The 21,709-nt window shown below is 38.2% G+C and overlaps 1 protein-coding gene across 1 annotated transcript in view; it reads right to left on the reverse strand.

Annotated features, from left to right (window-relative positions):
* Positions 1-21,709, reverse strand: part of LOC138733922 (uncharacterized) — a 58,376-nt gene that overhangs the window by 3,721 nt on the left and 32,946 nt on the right. The window contains 24 exon segments of the mRNA XM_069881439.1: positions 303-383; positions 2,192-2,356; positions 3,174-3,330; positions 4,047-4,159; positions 5,079-5,286; positions 5,658-5,746; positions 6,048-6,134; positions 7,219-7,326; positions 7,408-7,527; positions 8,016-8,141; positions 8,976-9,053; positions 9,820-9,909; positions 10,681-10,887; positions 12,574-12,783; positions 13,594-13,710; positions 14,466-14,570; positions 15,023-15,148; positions 15,879-15,956; positions 16,926-17,039; positions 17,615-17,780; positions 18,498-18,628; positions 19,066-19,218; positions 19,950-20,119; positions 21,151-21,291. Of these exon segments, the coding sequence (XP_069737540.1) occupies positions 303-383; positions 2,192-2,356; positions 3,174-3,330; positions 4,047-4,159; positions 5,079-5,286; positions 5,658-5,746; positions 6,048-6,134; positions 7,219-7,326; positions 7,408-7,527; positions 8,016-8,141; positions 8,976-9,053; positions 9,820-9,909; positions 10,681-10,887; positions 12,574-12,783; positions 13,594-13,710; positions 14,466-14,570; positions 15,023-15,148; positions 15,879-15,956; positions 16,926-17,039; positions 17,615-17,780; positions 18,498-18,628; positions 19,066-19,218; positions 19,950-20,119; positions 21,151-21,291 (3,140 nt within the window).

Below are 21,709 nucleotides of genomic sequence, written 5' to 3' on the forward strand. Positions count from 1 at the left end.
GCAGAGAAGGACTCGGGGGTGCAGGTTGATGAGAAGCTTGACATGAGCCCATGGCAGAGGGGTTGGAACTGGATGATCTTTAAGATCCCTTCCAACCCAAACTATTCTATGATTCTGAGATATATATTCACCTGTGTGTGCTGTTCTGGCTATGCTCCAGCAGTCCTTGAGTTAGCTGAAGAGTCATTATGCCTGTATCAGTTGCAGTTATTTCTTACCAACACCTCTTGCTAATGAAGGAGAGGACTTGCATTTAAACTAAAAATGTGCCTCTCAGACGTGGTGGTTCTCTTAGGATTTACCTTATCCATGATGCCAAGACTCTGCTCCATCGCTGAAATCTGGTGGGTGATGTGGGTGTCGTAGTTCATCATACTTAGGAACTGAAGAATTAAAAGCAGAAAGAAGCCATCTCATTAAGCCTGTCTGTTCTTAACCATTTCATAATTTTGTAAAGACAATCATACATTGCAAAACTCAAAAAACTAGAAGTCTGCACATTGGAAAGTTTTACTAATGATCATAAATGGACATGGTAAATATATTCTTGGATGCTGTGTGACTACTAGACTGTAGAGCTGTTAAAAATAATGTTATCTATTATGTGTTAATGAAACCAAGACCAACCTAATTTGTTGTGAGTTGATCCAAAAACCTCAGCTACATTTTTGCTTATAAGGTAGTCTAACCTAACACAGCTGGAGGCCAAGGTGCTATACAGTCTGTGTTTAGACCAGAGAGGAAAGTGATTGTTTTCTTTTGAGTGGTTTCTCCGTAGTTCTGTTTTATTGTTCTTGTATCTGCATAGTAATTCAGGTTGCACAGAAGTTATTAAAGATGTGTTTCTTCAGCACACTGCTACTAAAATATCCCTTTATCGATTGACAAAGGATAAACAGCCTGTGTAACCCATAATGGGCAGTAAAAAGGTTTTTGTAGATGTAGATCTATCCTTTCAGGATACTGTCCCACCGAAGTGACATGTAAAATTTTGTGAACTGCTCTGGTCAGAAAAGGAGAAACAGGAAAGGCCCAGCAGACCTTCAGCACAAAACTGCTTTCACTCACTGCTTCACAAATAGTCCTTATTCCAGGTGGTCTCTGGGTTTTGTCCCACTCTGTCGCCGTTTATATAAGCCACCTTTCTTTCTAATCTTGTTGTTGGGGTCTCTGTTGCCTTGTCTTTCCTGCTAGCCCCACATTTCTACTCAGAGAGTGAAGTCAAGCCCCTCAAAGCACTCAAATTCTGATTAAACTGGTATTTGCCTTTGTTATGGGCAAGCCTAACTCTCTAAAGAGCAACAGTTCTGCTCATCAGTTAAAATGAAGTTTAAAAGCTAACACATAACAGCAACACTGGTGACTAATTTGCTACAAGAACTTTTCAGTGTGTTGTCACATCACCTCTTTGGAAGGCTGTTTTGTGGGTGGCAGTTACAGAAAGTCCCTTGGCTCTGATTCAGAAGTGAACAAGCAGTTTGGAGGGCAGCAAAATGAAGCCTGACTAAAACAGGTGTTTAGGATTTTCTTTTAATCTTCTGATTGAATTGCAATATCCTTACTTGCCCTCCAACATTCTTCATTTTCTCTGTGCTTTATAGCTCTCCCCACTGCAATATCCATAGCTTACCCATCCTCCAACAACTCTTACTCCAAACCTTTATGCCCCTCACCTTAGCACAACAAAACCATCAGCTTTCCTTGCAGTCCTCTATATCCCATACTGCAATATGCTCAGGCTTCCCCTACAAGCTGTCTTCATCCTCTCCTCTCCCACTGGTATCCTTGGCTCTTACCTTTTCCTACAGTTTTTGGCCTGCCAGCTGGGCTTGTTCAAAGCCCAGTGAGATACCAGATGGGAGCACCTCAGACCTTTCACTTTAAAGGAAGTTATAGTCTTTTATTTAAAGGATCTGTCTTCTGAGGCTGCAAAATCCTCATTCCTTAATCTCGGTGCCGATTTTGAAACAACGAGAGTTAGGGCTAATTTTGCCTTTGTTTACAGCTGAGCATACCAAACAGCTGCATCACTGATCACTCTCAAGAATAAAACTTTACTCTGAAAACTAAATTGTTGACTTAGTGGGCATCAGGTTTCTCCATAGGAGTAAGGGACTTAAGAGGTATAAATGATCTTACAGGTATAGCCAGCAAAATTTTCTGTGGTCAAAATATAAAGAAAGTAACTCACTAGCTGGCGGTCTTTTGAAATAGATAGCGTTGCTATATCCCGAGCCTTCTGTTCCAGATCTTCTATCTGCATTCTCATTTTCTTGTGCTCCCATTCCAGATGAAATATCACTTTAGAGAAGTCTTTACATTCCACCATGCTAGCAATCTTTTTCCTTCCTTGAGCCTGAAAAAATAGATTAATCTTCATTAACATATTTTGCAAATTATGGAATAATTATTTGCAACAAGTTGGACAAGCTTCCAAAGTTATAATTTTAGTAAGAAGAACGTGCTATACTGCAGTCTCTTTCTAGACTTTGCTCCAGATGGTTATCTTTTGTAGAATTTTTTCCCTTTTATGCTCTGTGCCACAGCCTTAGATCAGAGGAGGAGATGGAGAAAATTACAGCTAACCTCTCTCTCCACCTTTCTGTCTTTTGAACATGAAGGCATTTTAGCTCTACAGAATACAAATCAGCCCTCTATAAGGTATTCTGCAGTCACTGCTGAAGGCTTTGTCCAGTAGCAGTTTTTGTACAGCTAGAATGCCTAAGAAAAGAACCTTTTAATGGGAGTATGAAGCACTGTTTTAAGTAGCATCACCATTTTCACCTTACATAAAAAAGTGTATTATTTTTTAAATCTTAATGTAAGCTACTGTTCAAATGCTTCTTAACTGTGCCTTTGCCTTGAGGGAGTTTTCAGACTGGATTAGCATTTTCTGTTTACAGCGTGTGTAAGTGATGGTGTGTCTAAAAACTGTTGCCATTTTATTGGTCTGAATTATATTGATCAAACATCAAGAAAGCAATCTATATTGCAATCTGTACATCGTGATAAGAGACATTACGGAATCCTTAATAGCTTCTTGATTACAATTGAGCCTCCTGGTGTGTAGTAATGAATTGAAACTAGATGTCAAACTGGAGAAAAAGCAGAGCCCCTGAAGGACAATACATTTGTTTAAAAAGCTTAGATTTCCTTCAGATAATGCAAATTACCATGATAGAGGAATTCAGTTCTTCAATAACACTCCTATTAATGAGAATGGCATCACTGTAGTCTGGGATCCCAGTACTTTCCAATTCCACCTGTCCTTGCTTTAGCAAAAACTGGACAGTCAAATTCCTTTGAAATTTCTTCTTCTCTTCCTGCACCCTATAATGGCAGAAAACAAGAAGTTAGTGATTTCAACAGGTTTGCATAAATCCTCCTATGATTCTCAGAATGTTTTTATTTATTACTGGTGAGAGGTATTTTCATGTAGGGGTTACTCTTTAAGAGCCTGTCTTGTACTTGCGCCCAAAGCGACTACAGAATTTGCAACTTATTTCCATACATGAAGTTTTCAACCACTGATTCAGTTTGACATACTCCAGCTCATGTTCTGAGAGAAGGTGTCTGTTACTGAACAGAAGTTTTAATAACAACTGAGAAGGATATGGAGAAGACTCCAGCCAGCACCCTTTTTCTTGTATAATTTATCCCCAGATTTAGAATTATAGAATCATAGAATAACCAGATTGGAAGAGACCCATCGGATCATCGAGTCCAACCATTCCCATCAATCACTAACCCATGTCCCTCAGCGCCTCGTCCACCCGTCCCTTAAACCCCTCCAGGGAAGGGGACTCAACCCCCTCCCTGGGCAGCCTCTGCCAGTGCCCAATGACCCTTTCTGTGAAAATTTTTGGTTTGGCCTGCTCACATGTGGTGCAATCGCACCTCATTTCAGAAATATTGTAGGTCTCTAGGATGGATCCTAGAGAAAAGAGTGTTGGAGAACACCACTGCATAATTTTGTATGTAACTTTCAGCTCTGTGTCGGTAGAGTAGTAAAACATAGCAAAATATAGGAAAAGAAAAAAAAATACCATCTAAGTTCTTGGAAAATGCCTTCTAGTTCTGACTTAATCTTCTCATCGTCATCCATTCTTCTCTGGAGAAAGGCCTGCATCTCTGCCAGTGTTCGGTCTTTCTGTTTCACCTAAGCAAGCAATATTGTGACATTCTGAATTTTTTCAACTTTGTCAGTATGGCAGGGCAAGACTCTTCAAGAACAGAGAAGACAAGTTCTTAAGAAGACAAACATATGTATAAATACATAGCCTGGTATTTTGAGAATCTCAGCACATGGACAAGGAGGTTACAATCATAGAATCATAGAATGGTTGCCCTGGAAGGGATCATGAAGATAGCTAGTCCAACCCCCCTGCAGTGAGCACGGACATCTTCAACTCGATATCAGAGTCCCATCCAACCTGACCTTGAATGTTTCCAGTGTTGGGGCATCTTTATACACTGCTCAGAAAATAATTTATTCATTTACACGTATTTTATTCACATGAAAGGAAATCTGTATATCTTTTGGTCAAAGCTCATGTATCTCTGTCTCTGGAAAACTGAGATTTACACCTTCATGCTTTTAAGCTGAACAAACAGCTTGCTAGAACTTTTCCACACCATCTGTTAGGAATTGCTCTTGACATTCTAAAACAATATGGGAATGCATGGCTGCAAATGTAGACTGATAAAGGGAGAGAACAACTCCAACAGATGATGAAAACCGAATGCCTTAATATTTTTTTTGGTATGGACAGAGGAAAGGTAGTTTTTTTTTTTTTTTGTAATGAAACCACACCAAAATCATAATCATTCTGATAAAATCCATTCACATTAATATGCTAATTTTTCCTGTGAAGGAGAACTAGATCCCATTTCCCTTCATAGCATTTCTATTATTCTGAACTGAATGTGGTCAGAAGCAACCTTCAAACTCAAATGCAGCTTGCGTGTGTGCTGCATTGTTGTTTCACCATTACCTTGACCCTGCACTTGAACTCCGTAGAACTATCAGATCCGAAAATATCAAGAAGTATACTGGAAAAATAAAGAATTTTACATACCAGCTCCTCAGTTTCCATTTTATTTCTTCTAGCTAGACAAAAGCGTTCCCATATAGATGGGTCTAAGCCATTAGGCATGTACTCAGGACTATCCAGTTCATCCATGGATTTCCTTAACAGGGTACGTGCATCTTTGTAATCTTCAGCTGAGCCTGAACAATTGCCATACGGGTTTGCAGTGTCAAAGGCCATTTCTGTCACTGGGGCCCTAGTGCACATATAGAGTACATAAAATATTTACTTTTTATTATCTCTTGCACAAAAGAAGTGCAAAAACAACTATGAACATTTCATTCTTTCAAGTTCCTAGCAAAGAACAAATAGGTAAGACTGCATCTTACACAAAATAAGAATATATGTTTTTGAAACCTCATGATTATTTAGATTGCATTTAAAATAGATCGTGGGGGGTGAATGAGGAAATATAAGTACTCAAAAAAGCAACTGTTAAATAGCCAATAAAAAGCAGGCAGCCCACTGATTATCAAAATAATTTTGACCATTGAAATAAATAGCATTCTCATTCTTGACTCCCAAGAAACACCAATATTTAAGCAGATGGCATCAGGAGGATCTTACTCTGGTCGACGTTTGTAAAGTTGGGAAAGTTCATTAAGGAGATCAGCAGGTAGGTCAGCAAACTCCTTTGTAAAACCACATTCCAGTTTCTAGGAGGGAAACAGAAAGCTTTCTTGTTACCAAAACGTTATTTTTAAAAAAGCATTAACCTGCTCATACCTTAGAAATATAGAACATGGTGCTCTTCCAAGCACTGTCAAGCATCACAGGAATCCGGGATACTTCATTAATTTTTCTCTGCACATACTCTCCTTTACAACTGAATTTCAGCAATCAGCAAGTTGACCAGAACTCATCCCATGCTCACAGTGAAGTACATTCTTCTTGTTATCAAGACACAGCATTAACTTTTTAATTTGTGAACCTCCTTGTGTTTGTCAAGAGTCTCACCTTCTCTTCAACTATTGCATTTTCATAGGTGTCCATGTAAGCCACAATTTTATGTTCTGTAGTCTGGAGTGTTTTCGTTGTCTTGTCCTATAGCAAAACCAAAACATTTCAGGAATGAAACTCATCCAGCAGAAGCACCAAGCAGCCACTCATTTACACTGATGAAGCTGACGCTTTCTTATTTCTAGAGAAAAACATGTGAGCTGTTTTCACTAACAAGTCAATGCCTTCTTCTGCAGGTTAATTGTAGATACTGCTAATGGGTGAGCAGGTGTGAAATTAAATTAGTCCCCTGCTTAAGACAGTAAGAAATTTGTGGAAGAAATATACAAATGCTTACAAGTCTTCATATTAAAATCTGAATGTAAGGACCTTTGTTGATAGTTGTTTTCACTTGCACAAAGATTTCCTTTTCCTTTCACATCATCACAGGTAACACAGTGCAAAAATTCACAAATGCTGTTCAATGGAGTGTTTTAATTTGAGAATGCAGCTTCCCTTTCGTCATAACATAGTTCTGCTACCTGTCAGGATACTACGTCTTACTGAGGCTGTTAAATGCCTCTACTCTGCTGGGGAGATCCTTCTCCTGTATTTCACAGTTTGTATGGACCAAAAGATCTACCTATGGGAAGAGTTAGAATTTTTTTTTTTATATGATTTGGCAGGGATGGGTAAACGCTTCAGGAGACTAAATTGGTCAATAAGATTATAAACACTTTGTGCTCAAGGGTATGTGTGTCAGATACTCAAAAGCAACCTCTGTCTATGCTTTGAACTGGCAAACACAAGTCAGCATGGCCCTCACTTCAGTGAAAAACGTGATGGCATTACACATCTTCATGTCCTAAAAGCATCATAGTTGCTGCTTCCAGCTTGACACTGGATACTGAAAAATACTATATATAACAACCATTAGCAGCATGCCCTTCTGAATGCATAGAATTTTACCAAACAACTCCAGCTGAACCAAAATGAGTATATCTATTAAAAAACATATGTATTTATAAAGTATGTCACCTGTACAAGTTGAAAAATATATCAGTGACCCTGTAAATTGTCAGAAAATAATCTACAGCAAAATTTTTATTTGGAAAGAGCAGTCCTCACAAGAAAATGTTTTGTAAATATTACACTTTTCCTAAGAACAGCATTCCAAATGACTACTTACTTTTTCTTTCTCCTTTTTCACAAGAAAATTATGAAGTCCAGCTTTTCTAGTGTCCAACTCCTCATCCAACAGTAAAGCGTAAACAAGATTGACTATTTTGAGTTCTTCCTGTAAAATGATTGTATTAAAAAATGTTAACTTTCCTGATGCACAGTGACAGAGAAGAAAAATAAATGTTCTCTGCAATACCTGGTAGACGACCATCTCTGATTTCACTTTCCTTTCAGAGAGTTTACACACAATCTCATCAAAATTTCGTGTTGTTTCCTGGATGGAAGCTTTAAGTTTCTTCAGTTCATCTTCCAGTGCCTGGAGAAGGGAAGGACAAGAGCAGCAATATCACATCTAGAAGAACAAAGAAGCTCAGATATTGTAGAATGAAAATATGGAATTGTATCCTTTAGCCAAAAGGTCCCAGAAATTATTTGTTTGGAAGGAGAGTGCTGCCAGGCTACCGAGTTATGTTGTCCAAATACGACTTCGAAGAATAAAAAGAGTTGTATCATTTGCGTATGGCATCAGCAACTCTGGGAATGGAACCTGAAAAAAATTTTAGGAATACTGGTACATTTGTGAAGGAAAGTTACTGTCTGTGAGATGCCACAGGCTTTGGCTTGTATTACTTGGTATAAGTAGAGATTGTCTAGTCTAAGCTAGGACTTCTTTCATATGCCACATGATCTTTGTTCTTCACTTGTTCTCCATTTATTCTGTGTATTAGCATTTTCAGAAGTAGCTCCTGAAACTCTGGTGATGAGCATGTTAACAAAACCACTCCTTTTCTCATTTTAATTTACCCTTCTATATTCCTCTTTTTCTTCATTCAGTTCCTTGACTTTTATCTCATATTCTCTAAATATTCTCTTTTCTTCTTCATTCCAAAGATGCTCAGGCTTGGACAGAAAAGGAGGTGGAGGAATATCCTGGAAGAATTAAAGACAAATATGTTTCAAAAGCAACATTAAGTCCCCATCTGCACACTAACAAACTCTAGCACATCTCAAGATGAGTTAAAGGTATTCCTTAGTGGTAAATAAGGTACAAGACTTAAGTCTAAGTTACCTATATATTCTGTTTCTCTGGTCTGTCACTTGCACAGTAATTTTGGTGACACATATTGTGCTATTCTCTCTCAATTGCTTATAGGAATTCACTGCTGGATCTTGTAAAGGACAAGTATTTTGTACTCAAACATACTGCTGTAGATACTAGATACCTCACGTTTTCTGCTTCAGAAAAAAATCTAACTCAAAAAGGTAACCCAAATCTAACTCCATGCTAACGTATACTTCTAAGTGGAGCCCTAATTTTCCAAAAGAGATCAATTCCAGGGAAAATGCTTGGTCCTGCCGTACTCTTTTTCTGTGACATTTCACATTTGTTCCTTTCTTTACTTGTGTACTATCTATATTGGCTGAGTTAAAATGGAATACAGTATTTTTCTGTGAGATCACAGTGATGGAAAACAGGCTCTTCCTCCACCAGTTGTTATAATGGTAATACCAGATTATGTTCCTGCAGTATTCCACTGTGACAGGGACAGGTGTTATGGATAAGTCATATGCAGGCACTAGAACTCTGTGGTCTCTTTTGAGTCCAGTGTGTGGTCTCTTACAGAGTCTATGTAGGTTTAATGCAATTCTACAAGTCTCTGACTTTCTCCTATCACTTAGGTTTGAAATATTTGCTAGTTGAATTTCACACGTCCTCTAAAAGCCCACAAACCACCTAAATGATATGGCAGAAACACAGCTCACCATCTTCAAGACGTCTTCCTTTTTGACTTCTAGGACTCCACCCATCATGTCATTAAGAGCACGCAGTCTGTCATTGTCCTGCAAACAACCACAAAAAATATTTTTGTTTGCAAAAGGAAGTGTAGTAATTGGAAGTTTTGAGAGGGATAATAGGGTAGTTCACATCTAGATCATCTGTACAATTATACGGTGTGTCACTAGTAGATTAATGCACTTCGGTGATGCCTGTGAAACATGATGAAAGTCTCAGAGTTTTTTCTGGTGGACGGATGTTCACGTACCAAATAACTTACTCAAACTGCCATTCTGGCATTCTAGAAAAGAATACACAGGTATAGACTACTCCTGTGCAGTTGGTAGGCTAGGCTGAAGGAGGCTATTGTGTTATTGTCTCATTGAGCATCTCTTTTGGGAACAGAACCATTTTAGGTTCTGCCCAGATGCATTTTAAAGCCAGAGGAAAGCATTACAACACCCTTGCCTTATCCCTGAAGAGCACAGGTCGCTCAGTTAACAAACACAGATAAAGCAGAAAGCTCTCTCTTGAGCAGCAGCATGCATTTAGAAATTTATCTAATCCCTAGTCACCTGATAGAGTATTTTTAACTGCCATTTTTTTTAGAAAATGTTGAGCCTAATACTAAATCTTTTCTCCCCCCGGCTGGTCTAGGTAGTTCCAATTGTAAACGATAATAAGAAGGAAAAGGCACACATCATCATTACCTACCATTTACACTTTATTCTCCCATGCTACATGACTGGAATATTTCAGTGCAGCATTAACTAAATAAGCCTGACCAGAGACAAAGGCCTACACAGTAAAAAAGGAAACTACTTTAAGTACCTTCTCAGCAAGACGTCTTTCCATTTCAAGCTTAGCCAGCATTTCTGCTTTCTCTCTCTCTTCTTGAGTCAAGTATTTTTCAACTTTAATCTGAAGGAAGAAAATGAGGGTCATATCAGGGTTCTTCTCTCCAAATGTGATCACATGCAGACTAAGAACCTTTGGAAAGAGGGGCAATACTAATTCTTGATGCTTTTTGTATCTCTGCTCCATGATAATACTCCTCAAGAGGACATTGTTCTTTCGAACACCCCTGAAAGCATATTTAAAAATGCTAAAATAGAAACTACCATCATTTTTGTTGAGATTAGTTGTATTTCTTGCATACCTTTTCTGACAGTGAATAACACGAACTGGTGAGAGAACAGAGAGAATTGGGAAAGACTGACCAAAAGAGCATGAGATTGGTGGAATATATTGTATAAGAAGCATGGTGCTTCTTTATAAATTATCATTTCAATTTATAATTACAGTACTAAGCACGGTTTAGTACCCACACACTTAGTCTAAAACTACTTAGTCTCAAAATGGTGCTCAGAATAAACAGAGAAACCCTTATCTATGGAAGTAAACCCTCCAAGCCTGGCTTGAATCTTACACTCAGGAACAGGGGGAATATCTACCTAATTTATAGCCAATTAAAAACTTAACATCAACGAATTAAGATTGTATACATCTTATTCATTTTGGATTGACTTATTATAAGTTTTCTCCCTAAAGAGTGAAGGGAAGCAAAAGAGACAAAAAGATGATTTTAAGTACACAGACACATCTGTTTTCAGCTTTTCAATGTCTGGCAATGACAGGAATTAAATAAATATATTTGAGTAGGTGAAAGAGAAAGATTCATTTTTCAAACACCTCTGAATCCTGAACTGTGAGTGCTCGCTCTGGTATCTCATCATCTGTAAGAGCTGGCTCCCACACTTCCAACTGCAGATCAAGTTGTTCCAAGATTTCTCGGATCCTCAGGTTTCTTTCTTTCACTCGTTCTATCTCCTGCTCCTTTTGTTGTGCAACTATGTCAAATTCCTTATCAAAAGCAGTTTTCAGTTTGTAAATGATGTCCTGAAATACCAAAAAGGGAAACAGCAATATGGCACAGGTCACATCCATCCATGATTATGGGACCACTCCTCAAGCCATCAAAACCATAAATGTGTGTAATTGTATGTGTGACAGGGAGATAAACTGGTAAAGCCCTTTAATGAAAATCATATAGGCAGAGTTCAAGCTTTGTTAAATAGAGGTGGGCAAACTATCATTCGTGGGGTTTTTTTCCCGCATAGAAATTTTTATTGCTGCATATTGCTGCAAACACTGGATAGAAAATTCTATTTGCTTGTTTTTGAATTCTTTGGCTGAAAGAAGGGGCCTCAAAGGAAAAAAACACATGACCTATAAATCTAGAGACTGTAAATCACAGGTAGAGGGGCATACTTTTAAGGGACATACACGCTAAGGACATATTTTCCTGATTTTTAAGTGATTCATCCTGCAGTTTCAATAATGCTTTTATGTGATTTTCTGCCTGGCATATGTAAGAAAAATTCCCTCATTAAATAAATAAACAAAAGTCGTAAACTATTTTTTTAAAACAGCTAAGACCTTACAATGATTTTAAAAATCATATATTCTCGGTGCTTAAATTCTTCCTTTAGCCTACAGAATTGACCTCAACAAAGCAGAATAGAATATTAAGAGAGAAAACTATGTGTGTCTCCTACTACATCAATTTAATAAAATGAAACATGGAAAGGATTTCAGTTCTATCACCAGATTTTACATTTTGAGATGCTTTAGCTGTCTGCAATTTGTATTACAATAAATATTTTTGTGGCCATGATTATTTCATTGGTTTCTAATACAATAATAAGTCATGATGTAGTAAGGCAGGATGGCAGATAACATAAAGTGTTGCTGGGAGACAAAAGGCTGTGCTCAAGTGTTTGTCAGCTACCTATCTAACTCTCAGCAAATTCACTGCACTGGCCAAGAACACAGCAGACTTGTCTGCTATTAGATATATCGTATGCATCTTGAAAGCCACACAGTAGAAAGATCTCGTTACATCCAAACTTACATCTAAAATTGCTCCTTGTGTTTCTTCCCCATCTGCTTTAAAAACTAGTGTATCTACTAGATTTTATGTATTACAACGCATAACTGTTGAGCTCTGCTACCAGTTGTAGCCTTAAAGAGCTCTGATGAGGCAATGCTTTACTGTTGTTTAACCACTTCTGCCCTTGCAGATCATCTTCATAAGAAGCCTTTTATGTAGCATGTTTACTGCTTAATAAACAGGCCAGGGTAAGAGAAGGGAGAGTCGGATAGTAAAGAATATTAAATAACAGAAACACTGAAGGCTCCAAATGAAGGGCTGATAAGACTGTAAAGAAATGAAATGGTGTGAGGATACAGCTGAACTTTCATTCAGCAGCAAATAGTATGGAAAGAGGTCATGTTTCCACAGGCATGCTGAGCTGTGCAAGCCAGCTATACAAACACCAGAGGACAAATAGAAATACTCTCAAATTGGGTAACCAATTTCATAAAAACGTTTTTCTTCCACACCTGAGCTGGCAAATCCACATGGTGCTTTGCTGCACGATGTGCATTTATCTGTAACACAGCGGCCTGTGCAACTCTCCATTGTAGTGTCAGTACACCCAAAATCTGAGCGTCTGTGACTGCTATGAGAACCCAAAGGTGTGGCAGTGCCACTACAGTAATACAAACTTGAAAAGACATCACCTTTAATAACACTATCTGATTGACTTTCTGCTCCCTACTGTGCAAGTCCAGTTGGTGGTACAGGATAGATGTATCTCCACCATACTGAGAGCTCAGACTTCCAATCAGGCAGGAAGATGCATTATCATCAGCCGTTACGTCTTCTGTCTTCTCTCGTTCTTCCTCAGGTAATACAGTCTCAGACTCAGTCTCAGGATTTTTCTTCTGAGCCTGAATATCACAAACATCACAACTGTGTTAATTTTGTATACGAACCAGTGGCACACGTATGAAAAAATTCTAGAGATCATATTCTGCAATTAAGCCCAGTGATCAAAAACCCACAAGTTGAAGTGAACGTATACAGAATATTTGGTCCAGTTGTAGGATCCCCAGTACAAGAAAGACACGGGCATTCCGGAGCAAACCCAGCGATAGGCCACTAATACAATTAAGGGTTTGAAGCACCTAATATGTGAAAAGAAGCTGAGCGTGCTGGGATTGTTTAGCCTCAAGAAGGAGAAGGCTTGGGGGGTGGTGTTTAATAACACATATAAAAACCTGAGGAGTAAGGACAACAGAGCCAGACTCTTCTCAGCGGTGTCGGTGACAGATTGAAAGGAAATGGTTATACATCAAAATACAGAACATCCAACTTAAATATAATGAAACACATTTCCTCTGAAGGTTGTCAAACATGGGAGAAGGTAGCCTATAGAGGTTATGGAATCCTCCATCCTTGGAGATATTCCAAACCTGACTGGACATGGAGCTGAGTAAATTGTTCTAGGTGGGCTGGAGTAGATGACTTCCAAATGGCTTATCTAACCTCAGCTCTTCTGTGATTCTTCAATACTAATGCATTTGTTCTAAGTAAAACCACAACATTTCATCTTTACGAATATCTTCAAATTTTTAGGGAAGTATTTCTACAGCGAAAACGGACCCAAGAAATGTGTCTATGTAAAAAAGGGGTTAAGATGCCAACTCAGAGCATTCTGATCTGAAATGCCTATATGCAGTACTTCAAAGGGATTGTACCTCATCATCAGCTGTCTCAATCTTCTTTAACTGGAGAACTTTCTCCAGAATTTTCAGTTCTTCTTCAGTACGTTCCTTCATTGGATAATTTTTCACTTCAGAAGCTATATGGAAGCACTGTTCAATTATATTTTTTTTTTAGAAAACAAAAACACCCAAGGTAAAAACTTCTTCAGAACACATCTGTTAATTCATTTGTCCAAAAACTGAATGCTAAATAGTTACAGAGGCTTCTTAAAATCAGAAATAATATTGATGATCAATTAATGTAGACAATCCAGCAAGAATATAGGAGTCAGAAAAAAACCACTTGCCTTTTTGGTAGTAAAAATGGTTGGTTTAAAATTTGCTGCCTTTATTTATTTTTTTTTTTAAATAACCTCTGGCTATGTCCTCTTTATTCACAGAATTCAACCAGGACAAGATTTTTGGTAAAATTACTCGGTCTTTAACCACCCTTGAGATAATCTAGTATCACTAGTTTGACTAATATCCCTCTGTTTAAAATAGGCAAAATCAGGGTTAAATTTTGCTTTTACATTCTGTGTTGCAGAAGTCCTACTGACCCAACACAGAAACATAATATTTACCTTCTCCTTTTAGCAACACTGCATGAAGATATTCTCTAGTATCTAGGAACTAAGGAGTTACTTATTTGCTTATTAGCACATTTATCCACTTTAAAAGGCAAAATCAGCCAGGCTCGGTCAAAATCAACAGAATGAAAGATTTGCATGAGCCCTGGAAAGAAGTGGTTTTTTTCCTCATACCATAAGCAAACCAGAAATGTGTTATACTTCTATTTATTTTGTTTCAGTACCTTAAGGAATCAATAAACTACTGCAGTAAGTGAGTTAGAAAGTGATGGTTACCTTAACAGCACGTCCTTTTACACACATTGGATCCCAGCACTCATGTTTGATGACACTCTGCAAATAGCAGTTGGCTAAATTCTCCATTTCAATCTCCTTCCTCACCTTTCAAGATACAGAAAAGAAAATAATGACATGTGGTGCAAACCAACAAGATATAGGCAATTTGTATTGAGTTGTTGAAACAAACCTGGCAGATTAAATGAATTACCCATATTTCATAATCTTAGACTACTGCAGCTATCTTCTCCAAAAATGATATTGCATACTACTGCTACTGAAAGGTGTCATTTCATATGTGAAGAAAAGCATTCCAGAACTTAAGCAGCGCTGTACCCAAGGTCACAGTGTCAGATTTACAGTTTCTGGCATAGATCGTATTCCAACTGGCAATATCTGCATTAGCAGATTCACCTGCTTCAAAAAGTGACTTAAAATACTTTTACGCTTTCCTGCTTCTCAACAGTGAACAACTTTGAGATCATCTTCTATTCTTCAGTTATTGCTTCTCCTTTTCACTGCTAGTTTTAAAATGTTCTCTTTCCACTCTATCATACCCTGGCCACTTCTTCTTCAGCCTTTTCTTGTGCTCTTTCCTGTTCTTCTACATCCAGGTTGAACTCCTGCTGCTCCAGTTTCTCAATGTCTGGCACCAGTTCATTTTCATGCATCATTTTCTGAATCTGTTTTTTTAAAAAATAAGTATAAGGAATAAAAAGTAATTCGAATGTGAATAGAGGAAACACTGGTTTTAACACTGTGGAACTTGATAACAGAGAAAATCATTTTAATTGCCTCCACTTTTAACTGCTTCATGGTAATTGGTAGAACGTGCTGCCTGTACCTAGTGACAGAGACTACTATGTGAATATATTTCATCCTTCCCTTAAAGCTCATTTGGATGTTATATGTGGAGTTGTGCATACTTTCTAAGAATCTGTAGCATGGAATTGTTCATTCTTTAGTTCTGAGAACTTTCAAAAGTTTTTATCTATCTCATGCAGTTCAACAAAGGGAAATGCAAAATCCTGCATCTGGGGAGGAACAGCCCCATGCAGCAGGATATGCTGGGAGCTGAGCAACTGGAAAACAAACTGGAGAAGGAAGAGGAGAGGATGACAGTTTCTATAACGGAAGGCTGTTAGACCAGCAGAAACTAGCCTGCTGAGGGGATAGATTGCTCAAGATATAAGGGTGGTACAAATTTTTTAGTTGGAGCAAAGGCACCTCAGAACCAGACAGTTGTTCCTGACAGGTTCAGCACGCTGTCCCTGAAGAGACAAATCTCTCTATTACCTGTCTGCTCAGTGTTTATGACAGAAATGTAACTAAGCACTAGAGCTGATAGTTGTAAAGGAAGTGTACATGTAAACAAAACTGTAAGCTAAGCCATTACACTTGTAAGAAACTCACAGTTTCATGCAGCTTTTTAATTCCCATTTGCAGCTCTTTCTTCTGGTTAGCAAACCTCTCAGTCTCTTCTCTAATGACCTGACATACAACAGATATATTTTTGAAAATAAAAAATAACCCAGGAAACGACTGAAGTGATCTAAAGGAACATTATCTGTACAGAAAACAAAACTCAGAAGGGATTAATAACTGAAATAGACATAAGCTTAATTCAATAGGTTGATTCTTAGAACTGCTAAAAAGAAAAATGATTGTACACCCAGTTCACACTGTAAACTGGTTATACAGAAACAGAGCTTAAAATAAGGAAAGAAAGAAAGTCACTCCTGAGATCACACAGAAAGCAATGATATTTCGTCTTATCATTGAGCCCCAGAAGCTGGAGAATATATACAGCTCTGGTTCATAACAAAAAGAACCTGCTACCACCCATAATTCATATTTCTGAGGAAAAAAATTATCTATGTTAACATTAATATAGCAATTTCCAGACTCACAAAGCACTAAATCCCCTCTCTGCACACTATTAGATCTTTGATGAACTTTTACTCTTAAAAAACTTTGGTTCCACATCATACTCACCTCAACCTTAACCTGAAACAAACCTCAGGGGGTTTGCAATTAATGTCATATTGTTGACTATTGATTTATCAGTGCTGTAGAATTTTTTATTCTGGCCCTTGGGAAGAAGCACCTGCTTGGTTTCTGGTAATAATCTTCTGTGTAACTTCTTGACATTTAGAAGAAAAACATCTTTACAAGTTTCTAAAGGAAGCCGATTTCTCTGGCAATTTCTTTTTTTTTTCATTTACTCCTTGTGTAGAAGTGGCCTTTTGGCCTTTAGAGCTCCTATTGTGCTCAGTACCTGCTCTGGTGTGTTTATAACGTTGACCCTAACTTTTCTAAAGGTCTAGATGGCAACGCCTTAAAGGGAGGCCCAAATGTCAGAAGAGCTTTAGAAAGTAGATTACTTTACAGCACATAATTCAAATCACTACTGACTCTTGAAAACTCCTGTTTTGATTATTACTTGTTCTATCGAAGTACCTTCTTCATTTTCTGATCTATCCACGTCATTTCATTGGTATTGGCTGAATATGAACTGGTGACGTTTCCGTCTTCCTCTGTCACCTCTACATTGGAAGATTTAAGCGATGCATCCTGAAATTAAGGATATAAACATCCATCTCAGGTACTTAGAGAGAATAAGAGAGAGACCAAAATAAAATAAAAATTGGACTCGCATTAGAAGCACCACCACGTCATTAAAGAGAATGTTACAATATTTTTACTCCCTAACCAGGCTCCAGATTTGGTCCAGAAAACCCTTGCTGTTATGCAAAGCCTTTTGACTCAAATGGCCTGACATTACTAACTTCTGCTTTGCTTGATTTCAACAGGAAAACAAACAACACACAATGTATAGCAGTAATATCACACTGGAAATGACAAATAATTTCACATGAGGAGAAATTGACTTTCACAGAGTTTTCTGTGGCTGAAGAAACCATGTGAAACTGAAGCTGTGAATGCCATCTTCCCATAACTATTCCATTTCCTTGTTTATGCTATTCTACAAATTAAGAATTAAGCATATTCAGCCTATCCTTGGGAGTATTTTGCTACTTCTGCAAAAGGATCAGAGTTTGTTTGGAGGACAGTTTTTATCATGTGCAATTTTAGGATAATGATCAAACCTTCCCCCCGCTTCCCTAAAAATAAAAAAAACACCCCACCTTAAATTTCCCTTCTGGAAGTGATTCTGCTGTGGATTCTGGGTCAAAATGCCGTTCTGCCATGGATTGTAAAACAGTATTTTCATTTGAAGTGGACTTGTTCAGTATAGCAAGAAGAGATCGCCAGTGAAGATCAGCTTCCTCAGCTTCAGTATTCTTTACCTTCCTAGTAAATAGAAAATAAATTGATGTATTTTTATGTCTTATAATAAAGGACAAATTATTAAATATTCCATATAACAAAATTACTAAGTTGTTCAAAAATGCCTATTCAATATTTTTACATATGATTTAATATTGTTTGAGTTCTAGCATTCATAATTAAGTGAAGTTTCTTCAGAATTAGAAATTCTGAAAGATTCATTACCCAGAGTAGAAATACCACTCTGGTGGACCCATCTTCCATTTATGCATCTGCCTGAACATTTGTTATACCACAGAAAAGCTGTAGTTTCACGTGTCCCTCACTCCTAATGTTTGCTAAGAGCTCTCTATGGGCACAGTTCAATTCCCTCCCATTAAATCTGTAATGTCCCCTAATCACTGAAATAAAATGGTATCTCATGAGATTATATGGCTTAGATCCTCAGACACCCCATTCCAGATGGTTTATTTGAGAGTGATAAGCAGCTTATTATGGGTAATGCTTATCAGAAGACACTCCTTTATCTTGTATTGCAACCGCACCCAAAGTCCAAGACATTCTCCACAACACTGGTGGGAAGCTTTAAATGAGCTAGGGAAGCTACCTCTAAGGATGAGAGGAGTGACTTCATCTAATTCTTAACCTTACTTTGAGACTAATAAAAAGTCTAGAATCACAAATAGATGCAAAATTTGCCTGTCAGGATACAAAAATTCACACCATCAATATTATACATACTTCCATTTCAGGCACACCAGGGCACCATCATTTTTCCCAATAACAAGGATAAATTTGCTATCCAGAGAAAATACCGTGGATCTGATTCCTCCTCCTTGATATGAGTGACAATGCATACGAGCGAGTATATCCTAGAAAAGTCACAGAAGCAGTATGAGTAAATATGTTTTTGTAACAGGGTATGTCTATAAACTATGCTTCTGTATTTTCTTATAGAAGTCAATCCAAAATGTCAACACGAAGTATATAAAAGCCTAGGATTTATGATTTTGTGATTTTTGACTACAGATGGGACAAGTTTCTAGAATACTAATTTTGCAGGTGATGATAACGAAAAGTAGTAAAATTATCTACCCCAAGATTTGCTGGAGAAGAAAGTAAGTAGTTTGTATAATCATCAGTTATAAAAACAATTGTACTATATAATGTTATGACAGTTCATGTTCAACGTAAATTTTTCTGGAACACTTTATATTCAAGCAAAGAAAAGCTTCCAGTGAAAGAAAGTAGCTTGCACACCTCTTCCTCGCGTACACCAAACAAAGCCTGTACCTGGATGCCTACCTACCATAGTAGGAGTGTGATAGACGAACAAAACACCATCGTTCGCTGCTGATGCCAGCCACCGGCCGTTGGGTGATAAACAGAGGATCCCCGATCCAAACTGATTGCTACGAATCCTCTTCTCTGATAAAAATACTGATGGGTCTTCCGATATAGTCTGCCGAACAAAGAAAATGTTAGCAGCAGTTCAGATTATGGAGATGTCTATGCCATTTTGAGAAGGCTGATGGCAGTTTTGTGGGTTATCACATGTGGTGATTTACAATCCAAACACTTGGATTTCTGAGCTCAGGAAGCAGTAACATTGCTACGATGATTTGCTTCTCATCTCTTCAAAAGGGTCTGTGTGTTTTTATGTGCCTGGGCCCAGAGTTGTCAAGGAGGAATGCCCACCTTTGGAATTCACCTTCTTCCTTGACCTGACTCAAACTGGGGGAGACCTATGAGCTACAGAGAGGTCCAGTTCATCAGCAGGCAATGACAGTGGCCACTACTTCATTTCAGGCAGGGCTGAGCTGGGTTTGCAGTTGTGTCTTAGCGTCATGGGCTCACATGGGCTCAGTGCTTTTAAGAGCTGGATACTCCAGTTACTCAGCAGACTGCACAAAAGCACAGCTCCAACACAGAAGCTACACATGAAGTGCCTGCAAGCTGTACAAGTTTTAAGAAGCAACATTTGGCTTTCTCTGTAATCAAACAAGAAGATTGCTTTTGCCAGATTTCTGAGCAGGTGGTAGGATACTAAAAGTTGATGTTTATGGATGGAGTAGATATTTTGAGTGCAGAGATGACTTTTTATGATAATATCCTGCTATATTAACTTCAGCTACAGCCTTTGTTTGATGGTATTTAACCATCACCCAAAATAAAGCAGCTTCAGAAAATTACCTTTTCAGTGAGATGATATTTACAGATGAAAAGTCCAGAGGTACAGTAACCATACACAATATTATCCTTCAATCTGACTGCTGAGCTCAAAGGGCAATCCAGATCATAACGCTCCTGTTTAATGGCACTAGCATCAAACATTCCTTGGTCATTAACATACTCATCATTATCTAGAAGCGTGAAAAAAGAAACAGGGAGGAAAAGGCATCATTACCACTAATGCAGGTGCTTCACCCATCAAGTAATTAAGAAAATCAGTCTCAGCAAGGAGTGAGCATTATGTGAGTTTTCAAGGAGACTAGGAATTAAGACACCTAGGTTTGACACTTACTCTGGGGGTCGTGCCAATCTAGCACACTGCAGTGAAGCAGAGAGACAGCTCTAAAGAAGTCCTAGAAACAGTGATGTAATTGTTTGCATACCCTGATTTACCCTGCTCTGCTGTGCCTTAGTTAAATTTATGCATTTAAGACCTCTCATGACAACTGAATTAGTTTTCCACCTGTTTCCAGAAAGTGCCCCGAACTGATCATTCCAAGAATATCAGTTTTCCAGAAGGTGAATGGAAGTTTGCCTTTCTTAGGCGTCCTTAACGCCCCCCCCCTTTTCCTCATAGTGACACTTTTCTCATAGAAAGTTTCTTTAACATTTCCTATTGGGACACAAGGTAATATTTTTTAAACACAGTAGACTTTTTCCTTGGTGCTTTTACACAGAAAAGCTATAACAAAGACAGGGAATCACTATTTTTTTAGATAGATCAACCTTTAATATTTTCCTTCTGAGCTATTACATACCTATAATTCTTTGAAGAGGCTGGTGGGATTGATTCCCCTTTGAACACCCGATATGCTAGTCTGCAAAAGGGTGATGCCTAGAACAAGGTCTCTGTGACTGGCTTCGGGCATTGCCCACTCAATAGTAATAATAACAGCAATAACAACCACCACCAGTAGAAGTAGTTGTTAAGCGATGGCTTTGTGAATCTGCAAATGAATTACTTCTTCCTTCCTTGGCCTTCCCTTAAAAGATCACATTTTGCAATGATTGAGCTGACTATAAAGCCTACCGAATGCTGTATGAGAAATGATGTCCCAGGAGAATGTACAGAGGAGATGAAGAAAGAGATTAAGATTTGTGTTAATGGATGGCAATAATATGATCTTCCCTTAGAAAAATATCACAGAATATATATTCTTACCTGTTGTGAGTTCTGAAGGTAGATAAAAAACTTCCAGTCTTGCTCTCTGGCCCGCTCCCACATTAAGAAGTGCCGCCACTTCAACTAAGTCCTTGTTGAAGTCAGAAACTACAGAGAGATCCAGCACTTCATCTGCTAAGGCTGAAGCAGGTAGGGAACATCAATGCAAATTGTTACTGAATCACGGTAACGTTTTTGCTGAGTTATCACATCAAACAAAGAGACCCGTGTTCAGGACACATCTCAGCTCAACCACACAGTTTGGAACTTGCATTAAAATATCAGACAAGCCACAACCTGGTTTTGGAAAGTGCGGCACGCACACAACTTCAGCTAGAGGCATCCAGCACTGAGAGTGCTAAGTGTTACTATGACATTAAACATTCAAATATGACTTTACATCCAGCTTGAACTGTAGCAATTTTGAGGTTCTCTGCTGATAACCACCACTTAAAGTTATGATGAAGGTCTATACTTATAGATGCGATCTGTAAGTATAACGTTAGTGGAATTGAGAGGCTGCAAAAACAAATACACAAATTTCTGAAGAATTATTCTG

The sequence above is a fragment of the Phaenicophaeus curvirostris genome, unplaced genomic scaffold, assembly GCF_032191515.1.
Source record: "Phaenicophaeus curvirostris isolate KB17595 unplaced genomic scaffold, BPBGC_Pcur_1.0 scaffold_46, whole genome shotgun sequence".
In the NCBI taxonomy this organism is placed as follows: Eukaryota; Metazoa; Chordata; class Aves; order Cuculiformes; family Cuculidae; genus Phaenicophaeus; species Phaenicophaeus curvirostris.